This window comes from Littorina saxatilis, linkage group LG8 (genome assembly GCF_037325665.1).
Source record: "Littorina saxatilis isolate snail1 linkage group LG8, US_GU_Lsax_2.0, whole genome shotgun sequence".
Classification (NCBI taxonomy): Eukaryota; Metazoa; Mollusca; class Gastropoda; order Littorinimorpha; family Littorinidae; genus Littorina; species Littorina saxatilis.
This window is the reverse complement of record NC_090252.1, coordinates 32,045,818-32,057,176: the sequence shown is the minus strand read 5'-3', so window position 1 is coordinate 32,057,176 and position 11,359 is coordinate 32,045,818. Positions and strand designations below refer to the sequence as shown.

Below are 11,359 nucleotides of genomic sequence, written 5' to 3'. Positions count from 1 at the left end.
TTATGAAAATCACATCCTTTTACGGAAGTTGCTTACAATGAAGTATTAAACCGTTGAATATATTCGTTATATAAAACGATTTTGTTCGTGCACAACCTTCGCATCTTGTTCTCCGTCTGTCTATGTATCTTACTCTCTGTCACTGTCTCGGTCTGTCTGTCTCTATGTCTACCCCATCCCCCACCCTCCCTCTCACTCACCCTCTCTCTCTCTCTCTCTCTCTCTCTCTCTCTCTCTCTCTCTCTCACTCACCCTCTCTCTCTCTCTCTCTCTCTCTCTCTCTCTCACTCACCCCCTCTCTCTCTCTCTCTCTCTATCTCACTCACTCTCTCTCTCTCTCTCTCACCCACTCTCTCTTTCTCTCTCTCTCTCTCTCTCTCTCTCTGTCTCTCTCTCTCTGTCTCTCTCTCTCTTTTTCTTTCTCTCTCTTTTCTCTCTCTCTTCACTGTGCATCGAGAGAGCATCATGCAGTTAATGTTGTGTATGTGACCAAGTGGAGGGATGGTCTAATCCCATGAAAAAGCCTGGTCAGATCTGAGATAATGAGCCTGACTGTTTACGCCAAAAGGAGTGTGCCGTGTAAACACATTGAGACAACATTTGTTTGTTTGTTTGCTCAACGCCCAGCCGACCACGAAGGGCCATATCAGGGCGGTGCTGCTTTGACATATAACGTGCGCCACACACAAGACAGAAGTCGCAGCACAGGCTTCATGTCTCACCCAGTCACATTATTCTGACACCGGACCAACCAGTCCTAGCACTAACCCCATAATGCCAGACGCCAGGCGGAGCAGCCACTAGATTGCCTATTTTAAAGTCTTAGGTATGACCCGGCCGGGGTTCGAACCCACGACCTCCCGATCACGGGGCGGACGCCTTACCACTAGGCCAACCGTGCCGGTCATTGAGACAACATGCAGACTATGTTTACACAGTTAAATACCTTGTGTCGGTTAGTTTCTGAAATTCCGCATCCTCGGCAGGTCGACTTTGCTGTCTCTTTCTAGATACAGAACAAATCAAACGTGAATTTAATGTGATGGAGGCATTGTTGCAATAAAGCTAGCGAATGAATCAAGTGAACAAAAATGTCATTCACACCAACAGGCACGAGATGCTCTTTTCGTGATGACACATATGGACACAAACAAACAATACAATACAATACAATACAATACAATAAACTTTATTAATCTCTAAAAGAGAAATTGCATAGACATAGACAAACTTACTTACATTGACATTATTATCAAACTGCACATCAACCAAACAAACACACAAACAAACAAACGAATAAATAAATAAAGCAGTTGCTACCAAACTGCACATCGTTTTAAGTATATGTCACACTCCAACTTAGTTTTAGTTTGCATTTTGAACGGAAAGTCACACACACACACACACACACACACACACACACACACACACACACACACACAGTACACGCGCACACACGCACACACACACACACACATACACGCACGCACGCACACACACACACACACACACACGCACGCACGCACGCACACACATACACACACACACACACACACACACATACACACACACACACACACACACACACACACACACACACAGACACACACACTCAAACGTCACCAACGCAGTGAACAAGATAACAATACAAATGTACTCACCAACAAACAGCAACATCAACGAATAATTCGTGTGTATGCCTTCATGTTGCTGTTTTTTGTTGAGTACATTTTTAGTGTTATCTGGTTTTATTACCAATTCAGTGCCCCATATGGCTTTTTGACCAATCAGGACGGATTCTAGGTGACCCTCTAAATGTTATAACGTTCAGGCAGGGACCCATTTTGTTTAGCAAGCTAAAAATGAACAAGACAAAGTAAAAATGTAAGTCAACAATATCAGAGTGATTTATTCTAAAGAAAGACACTTCCAATGCTGTCAGATAATACTCTCTTTATCAATATAATACCGAAAAGCGAGTTTTGTCGGTGGGTGCTTTACGGAACAGCAAGGCACCGCCCATCCTCTGAGTGTGCCATGCCGACCCGCTCACTTGAAATCTAAATTATCAAAGTTCGGAAAAATCAAGTGAAATTGCGTCACTCGCTTTACCTCAAATGTATCTTTACGTCATTTCCCATCGTCTGGAGTCGGTTCTAAATCTGTCGCTCTCTGTTCAACAAGAAAAAGCGAAACAACCGAAACGCATGTTCGACATGGTTTATCTTGTGAGATTGTTGTGTTTCAAACGCATTTGACCTGTGAATATTCATCACGTCAGGTGTGTTACTCTGATTGGCTGACCCAGGTCACGAGAATTCTTTGACTGACAGGCATAATCAGGTAGGAGCACTTAAGTTCCCATTGCGGCTGTTCTGTCTAATTCGCAGGGTCGCTTCGAAATTTCTTTTGGTTGAATTAAACGGTAATAAAACCGTTATTTCTAATTTGCTGACTGTTAGCAAGATAACAGACATGTCTCACAAACGATATCAGCATTCGCCTAAATGGCTCATGCTTGATATCTTTTTTTCTCGACATGTCTGTTATCATTTGCTAACAGTCAGCATATTAGAAATAACTCATAATATTTCCTCTCACCTGCAGTCCCTTATTTCATGTTGTATAACACAGTGATCGATATTACTGATTCCAACAACTACGACAATACCTTGTTGCATACCTCCTACAGATGATGATAGTGATGACAACAACCACAGTCACTATTACCGCAGCTCCAACTCCAACGGCAACAGGAATGTAGGGAAACACACTCTCTGATGTTTTACTGGGGGATGCTGTAAACATTTTGAAACAAAAACATGGTTAATGTAACAGTCAATAATGACCAGGGAATAGGGCTGCTTGTTTTTGAATCAAGTCCAGTTCTCAACATTTGTCAACAACATATTTATCATATTGCGGTTTAACATTCACATCAAGATAATTATGTAAAACTCTTTTTTCTTAGAAAACTATCATCATGAAAATGATTACCAGTTTCTCCCCGGGTTCTCTCTGACGTGGTAGCTGAAGTCCTCCTTGAGCCTGGGCCTGGTGTAGTCGCGTCTGACATACAAATCAATTTATTATAAGAGTATACACATGTTAAGTACGTTGTGAAAGATGCTGCTATAAATTGCAAATTCAGACATTGTTTTATTTTATTTTGGCAGTCTAAAAAACATTTAAAAAATGTAACGCAATGAAGGATAGCAAAGAAAACACGGATAGAAGGTAAGACAAAAGTAGAAGGGGTCAAATAAAATCAAAACAAAGTAGAACCAGTCACAGGTTTAATGAATCCGCTTAGGTTCTTTTCGTCCGTACACAAATTCTACAACGTATTTTTTGGAAGGGGATGAGATGTGTAAGATTTGGGTGTACAAATACTGTTAAGAAGTTAAAAAAAACATAACATCAAATGTTAAATCGAAAGACTATCAATCCACAAATGTGTTATTTTGTTAAAAGAACAGCGCAGGTGGTTCTTCAAAAATTTTCCGGGTTTGATATATATTTCACATGATAAAAATGTGAAAGTAATGGAGAAAACGGGATTTAGGTGACAAATGGAAAAAAAGAGGATATTTTGCAGCTCACTGGGAGTTAGTTGTTTATGCATCGGAAATCTCAGGTTTTGACTAGTTGTATTACATCTAGCTGTGTGCATTTAATCTCACCAGCGATATTGAAGGAGCACGGTAGTGGCTCTGGTTTGAACTTAGTTGATGAAAGCTTGCACATATAGCTCCCAACGTTACTTGTGGAAACGTTTGTCATGTCGAGGCGGAGATGAGTGTCGATAGTTTCATCAAATGTATAACCTTCTTTCACGACAGAACATTCTTTTGGTCCTTGGGCCAAGTAACACTCAATGATTTGAACTGAAACATTAAGCCAGGCAATGCATTATCATGGTGTTATAAGTAAATACACTACTTGCAGCTTGGATTGTACACATTCCAGCTCCTTAATAATGTCTTTGTTCATTCAATGACTCATTGATTCATTTATGTATTCCTGTACAGAGTGACAAACAAGCCTCTCAAAAACATGTTTTATAGCTTCTACATCTGTCCAAAAAGTAGCAAGATTGTATGTCAATGCAAATGCTCTGACTTTTGTGTGTGTTTTTTTTTAACGGGTTTTTCCCCTCCGAATTCGAAGATAGAGGTTTGACATTGAGCGGAAGCCATACTTACCTTATTTAAACCCCCCAGACTTTTACTTTTTGAATTATCGAAATGTGCGAGTATAAAAAACACACCTTTCCACCCCAGATCATCGGTGACCTGAAGACAGCAGTTACAGCTAGGTTCTGGGCAATCCCTTCACAAGCAAGCGTCTGTGTGATTGACAATTTCGGAGGGGTAATTTGGAACACAGTTTGGGGATAGGGCCTACGGTAAAAGTCAGACCATTTTACCTAATTACAGGAAACATTCTGAAATGGTCGTGAACAAACTGAAGTTGATGCACAACTATACAAATATTTGCTAAACTCAAATGACCCCCTTTGTTGTAAAGTCACACTTGCGCAAGTGAGCACACATTTCATCAATGACATACACGCATTCCTTCATGGGAAATGACCCATTCCTGCCTGTAATTGTTGTATCCAAGTCACTGATTGTCTAAGGTATGTTATGGTATAATTACTGTAGGTCCTTCAAGTAACTCCAAAGGCAACAATCTGGAGGGCCTATCCAACGGGTTAGTTGGCCACCGCTCAATTTCAAATCTCTGACAGTTGAGTCGATCCCCGAATTCGGAAATAGTATTTGAAAGAGCACACAACTTAGATCATTTGACCTACAAGGTCATTCATGAGCTGAAATTAATGTACACAAAATATAAAGTAATTCGGTCAACATATGTAACATTCATGAGCATTTTTGTGGGTGGCATTTTCGTTGGTCTCTCTGAATGTATCTATGGTTCCATTCCTGTATCCATTCATTTCTTCAATTGTTCACTACACATTATATTACCAATGCATACATGGATTAATGTGTGTGTTCATTTACCTATCTATTTATTAATCAATCTATTGGTCATTGCTCTGCTCAAGAAAAGGCGTTTTCATTCCAGGAAAAATAAAGGTAAAATCAAATGACAAACCTTGACGTATTTAGGTATTCATTGTTCAAATAACTCACTGTCAGCTTAATGACCTGTGTGTGGCTATTATTACTTAACAGCAACAGCAAACAAACACATACAACAAGATCAGGTTGTCCAACCTGTGTCGCGTACGTGTGTGTATCCCAAAAACAATGGATACAAACAAGAAATTGCAACAGACGATGTCCAAAAATAACTCTGTCAGGATTGTGAAGGGCAGAGGGATGCACATCAAAGTTAGTTGCTCGCCGCGATCGCGGGACTTAGCCTGACATGTGCGTCAAGTTTCTTGACTCATTGTGAGGTGCGCAACTCTGCCACAGCGTTTGAAAATATTGACAGAGTTGTTTCCAGAAGAAACAAAGAAAAAAAAAGAAAAAAAACGACAACAAAAAGCACACACACACACAAACATATACTGCTACATACTTGGATCTGTTTGTCCGGCAGGATAGAATTCCACCGTTGTAATATAGTCACCCAGCTTGCTGAGATCGTGGTTGAAGTTGCAGGTCAACTGACCTGGCTGTCCCTCTTTCACAGGTGGTGCGACACACGTCACGGTAGTTTCTTTTGAACAAAGAGACGGGGTTTAAACGTTTACTTTTTAACTTTGTATTTTGTAGGACTAACACTTTTAGTTAGGCGATTGGCCGACATTCGTAACATTTCTTATATAACAATAATTCCAACTCAATTTCATCAATACATGAATACTATTTGTGTTTGACTTTGATATTTGACACATATCTCTTAGAACGATGCCAGACTTGATCTGCGTCTACTGTTCGTCAAAAATACAAGTACAATACTATGCAGCGAGCATGACTCTCATAAGATAAATAAGAGAGTGAAATAGAGAGAGAGAGAGAGAGAGAGAGAGAGAGAGAGAGAGAGAGAGAGAGAGAGAGAGAGAGAGAGAGAGACAAAGACAGACAGAGACAGACACACAGACATACACACAAACAGACAGACACACAGAGACACACACACACACCCACACACACACACACACACACACACACACACACACACACACACACACACACATACACACACATACATACAGACACACAAACCGGCAGGCAGACAAACAGAACGATAGATACAGAAACAGACTTGTGTAATTCAATTTCAATTGAACTCAATTGAATTTTCTTTTGAAAGGATAACAAGTGAGTCTAAAATATCCTAATATCTCAAGAAAAGGGGTCATTCTCACCTTCAGACATCACAAGATATTGAGATGAAATGATGAGTTGTAACACCAGGTTTGTGACAATCTGGAACACATAAAATGGCTTGCATGTGCATGGAATCTGAACACACGTCTTGATTAAGCTGCCGAAAAAGCATCGATGTAACAGGCGATTTGCCATTGCCCTACTTATCAAGGCACTTTTGGATAGACCAATGTGGCTTATAAAATGATGATGTCCTGCACAAATTAAAATCAATCAACCAATCAACCAAACATGCAAACAAACAAACAAGCAAACAAACAAACACACAGACAAACACACAAACAAACAAACATTCAGAAACAACTGCAGTGTGTTGGCGACACGGACAACTTCTATTTCTGGTATTTTAACTTGTAAGTAGCCTATATCTCTGTTTGTCCAAATATGAGAGTTCTTAGTGAAACTAAAGATAAACAAACCATCACGAAAAGTGAACATGCAGGTTCAGGAACATGGAATCAACACTCTTTCTTTAAAGGCCGTGTTTGTGAAACCAAGCATTTTTTACTTAGGCGTATTTTACAAATTAGGTTCAAATGCAGAGTCAGCGGAGTTTAAATTTGATTGCTATTTTAACAAAACGAGTGCCAAGCGCTGTGTTGAAGGTTCACAGGTAAGTTGATCAAAGTTAAAGTCTGACTGTCCCCAGCCCCCACCCCACCCCCATTGTACTATTTACAAACATTAATAAACAAAATAAAAATATGTTCATTAGTACCACGTTTAAATTGCGTCAACTGTGCTGTAGTTTTTACATTTAGTGAAGTTTTGACTAAATGTTTTAACATAGAGGGGGAATCGAGACGAGGGTGGTGTATGTGTGTGTGTGTGTGTGTTTGTGTGTGTGTGTGTGTCTGTGTGTGTGTGTGTGTGTGTGTGTGTGTGTCTGTCTGTGTGTCTGTCTGTGCGTGTGTGTGTGTAGAGCGATTCAGAGTAAACTACTGGACCGATCTTTATGAAATTTTACATGAGAGTTCCTGGGTATGATATCCCCAGACGTGTTTTTTATTTTTTTGATAAATGTCTTTGATGACGTCATATCCGGTTTTTTGTAAAAGTTGAGGCGGCACTGTCACACCCTCAATTTTCAATCAAATGGATTGAAATTTTGGCCAAGCAATCTTCGACAAAGGCCGGACTTCGGTATTGCATTTCAGCATGGAGGCTTACAAATTAATTAATGACTTTGGTCATTAAAAATCTAAAAATTGTATTTAAAATTATTTTTTTATAAAACGATTCAAAATTACTTTTATTTTATTCTTCATCATGTTCTAATTCCAAAAACATATAAATATGTTATATTTGGATTAAAAACAAGCTCTGAAAATTAAAAATATAAAAATTATGATTAAAATTAAATTTCCAAAATCGTTTTAAAAACTATTTCATCTTATTCCTTGTCGGTTTCTGATTCCAAAAACATATAGATATGATATGTTTGGATTAAAAACACGTTCAGAAAGTTAAAACGAAGAAAGGTACAGTAAAGCGTGCTATGAAGCACAGCGCAACCGCTACCGCGCCAAACAGGCTCGTCACTTTCACTGCCTTTTGCACTAGCGGCGGACTACGTTCAGTTTCATTCTGTGAGTTCCACAGCTTGACTAAATGTAGTAATTTCGCCTTACGCGACTTGTTTATATTCTTATACACGCATAAGTTCATATGTATTTCATTTTGAATGGCTGTATTCTTCATTTGCATCGTTCTCTGCCTTATGTCTACACAATATGTTAGAGACACGCAAAACGCTAGGGAGAACTTGAATGCAATGCCTTCTGAAAGAGTCAAACAGTTCTGACTTTGAATGAGATATTGAGGTATCGAGGTATACTGTGTTTTTTGGCTTTGCCTCGCTGCAACTCTGTCTGTATGTGTTTTGTTACTCCTGATCTTTAGAAGTGAAAATGTGGCTGGTGAACACAGGCAAACTTAACTGTACTGAAAATCCTGATCTGTTGCATGACGGGGACGGGGAGGACTGTGCCCTTTAAATCGTAAAAGCAAACTTAAAAGCAAATGTAATGCCTAATTCGTTGAGCAAATATGAAAGCAAGCCTAACACATAAGACTAAACACACTCCTTCCCGTGATAAAAATTCGGCTCACCATTTCAGATGTGACCCGGCTTTTACACGGGAAAGACCATCGATTCCTCCACTTGGATACATAACACAAATCGGGCGCAGTGGCGTGGTGGTAAGACATCGGCCTCCTAATCGGGAGGTCGTGAGTTCGAATCCCGGCCACGACCGCTTGATGGGTTAAGAAGTGTGGAGATTTTTCTGATCTCCCAGGTCAACTTATGTGCAGACCTGCATGCTAGACCGAGTGCGCACGGAAAAGATCCTGTAATCCATGTCAGAGTTTGGTGGGTTATAGAAACAGGAAAATACGCATGCCTCCCTCGAAATCGGCGTATGCTGCCTCAATGGCGGGGTAAAAACGGTCATACACGTAAAAATCTACTCGTGCTAAAAAAAACCATGAGTGAACGTGGGAGTCTAAGCCCATGAACGAAGAAGAATAACACAAATCAGCAGCCTAGATGTTCTCTGTGCAGAGTGGGACTTTGTATGAATTAATTTCGTAAAAGCAACCACAAGCTTTTTAAACTGAAAATGTAACACATCAACCAAAACAAAAACAAAGGTAGTAGTCAGAGTGTTGAGTTTTGGTATGTGTCCAAGTCAGCGGATGGTCTTATCCCGTGTTACAGCCAGGTCAGACATGGTGAACCGAATTGTTTTGACTGGGAGGATTGTGCCCTTTAAATCTTAAAAGCAAATTTAATGCAAATGAAATTCACATTATGACTAAAGTGTATCGATTACCATCGTAAATATACACAGGGTAGTTGATTATATTACAGGCTGTACGTCAGTGTTACTAAACCAGCAACATTTTCGTGTTTTTTTTTCTTTCACTCATGCACGATGTCAGATCTTCCAGTGCACTCCTTTATACAATGAATAACAGCACACACCCTTAAGTGCCTAATTCGTTGAGCAAATATGAATGCAATTACACCCGAAGTCGTTCATAACAACATATTCTGTCAACGTGCTCACAAGGGACTGGGTGGCCGAGTGGTAACGCACTTGCGCTCGGAAGCGAGAGGTTGCGAGTTCGACCCTGGGTCAGGGCGTTAGCAATTTTCTCCCCCCTTTCCTAACCTAGGTGGTGGGTTCAAGTGCTAGTCTTTCGGATGAGACGAAAAACCAAGGTCCCTTCGTGTACACTACATTGGGGTGTGCACGTTAAAGATCCCACGATTGACAAAAGGGTCTTTCCTGGCAAAATTGTATAGGCATAGATAAAAATGTCCACCAAAATACCCGTGTGACTTGGAATAATAGGCTGTGAACAGTAGGATATGCGCCGAAATGGGTTGCGATATGCTGGCCGATGTGAATGCTTGATGTATTGTGTAACAAAATTCCATCTCACACGGCATAAATAAATCCCTGCGCCTTGAATATGTGCGCGATATAAATTGCATAAAATAAAAATAAAAAAATAAAAAATAAAAATCCCTGCGCTTAGAACTGTACCCACGGAATACGCGCGATATAAGCCTCATATTGATTGATTGATTGACAAGGGTCTTGCAAAGGCTGTACAATGGTGTGGTTTTCGTCATACATTCTGCAGGACGTGAATTGTGCAAAAAGGAAAGAGAGACGCTTAAGCGAGTCCCCGAGCCCCTACCATTCGCAGCAATACGTTAACATCATGATCAAATCAAATCAAATCTAAAACTTAATACAGCGAACGTCACGTAAACAAAGCAATCAGACGATTATATAGAGGTGAAAAAACAATAACATTAATTCGTTTCAGCTCTCAAGCAGAATGAATCAGAACTGAAACATCAATGCATACTATTAAGCGAAGTATTGACTTAAACATCTTGGTCGCGGTTCAAATAGCATTGCAATGGTATGACTCATTTAACAGCAGGCGTGTTTTAATGAAAGAACATATTATCTGCATAGAATGTGGTCATGTACGAAACCGGAAAAGAGCCTAGTCATCGGGAAACCCGGCGGGTGAATAGGGCTATGAAATCACTCTTCTCTCTGTAGGTCATTGTGGGTTACGTCTGCTTGTTCTCGGAAAAGACTTCTTCCATTCCACTGCACATTTCTCCGAATAATCTTACTTCCTTTCTTGATAATCACTGATTGCAACAACCTGCCATCCTTCTTTTTTTTAGACATAGACATCCCCCCCACACACAAACACACATACACACACACACACACACACACTGACACACACAAAGACACACACACACACACTGACACGCATATGGCAGGCACACACACACACACGCGGCGCGCGCGCGCGCACACGCACCCACCCACACACACCCACACACACACACACACACACGCACACACACACACACACACACACACACACATATTTACTGAATATATCATGTCTCACCTTTTGTTGCAACATTCTTCAAACCGGTTGCCTTGGTGAGTATCCAAAGTGTATTCTCAGTGTGGTAAAGACAGTGGATTAACGATTGTGTTGTTGTTGTTCTCGTTGTCGCTGTTGCTGTTGCTGTTGTCTTGTCTGTCTTATGTGCACTCCTCTAAATATGTCCACGCACACAAGCAGTGTTCCTTACAATCCAACAATGTAAGCGCCGCAGGAAACAAATTGAACTCGTCGTTCAATGATCACCATGTTCAAGCTACAACAACGGGCATTCCCAAAGAACTATTTTGGCTTTACCTGAACGCAATTTCCGGGTATGTATTTTTTGACTCTACCTAAATGGGAATACCCAATAAACCTTTATTCGTTACTCTATCTAAACGGACTAGTCCATGTTTGTTGGCCCTATGACTCAGTAGTTGGCTTGCGCCTGATTCTTGGTCGAAATATCGATTTTAAACATTGTGTGTGTGTTTGTGCTTATGGTTTGCTTGAGTTCAGGGCCTTTGACTTTCATTCGGAGAAAAGTA

At 40.4% G+C, this 11,359-nt stretch overlaps 1 protein-coding gene across 3 annotated transcripts in view; it reads right to left on the bottom strand.

Moving 5' to 3' along the window:
* LOC138973315 (uncharacterized) overlaps positions 1 to 11,091 on the bottom strand; it is a 35,484-nt gene extending 24,393 nt beyond the window's left edge. The window contains exons 1-7 of one of the 3 annotated variants that reach the window (XM_070346039.1): positions 10,830 to 11,091; positions 6,350 to 6,410; positions 5,557 to 5,697; positions 3,684 to 3,887; positions 2,998 to 3,069; positions 2,672 to 2,798; positions 947 to 1,006 (exon numbers count right to left, since the gene is read on the bottom strand). In XM_070346039.1, the coding sequence (XP_070202140.1) occupies positions 947 to 1,006; positions 2,672 to 2,798; positions 2,998 to 3,069; positions 3,684 to 3,887; positions 5,557 to 5,697; positions 6,350 to 6,410; positions 10,830 to 10,844 (680 nt within the window). In that variant the 5' untranslated portion in view covers positions 10,845 to 11,091. The remainder of the gene's footprint in view (positions 1 to 946; positions 1,007 to 2,671; positions 2,799 to 2,997; positions 3,070 to 3,683; positions 3,888 to 5,556; positions 5,698 to 6,349; positions 6,411 to 10,829) is intronic. The other 2 variants (XM_070346041.1, XM_070346036.1) reach the window with 2 other exon arrangements.
* Positions 11,092 to 11,359: the final 268 nt, after the last annotated feature.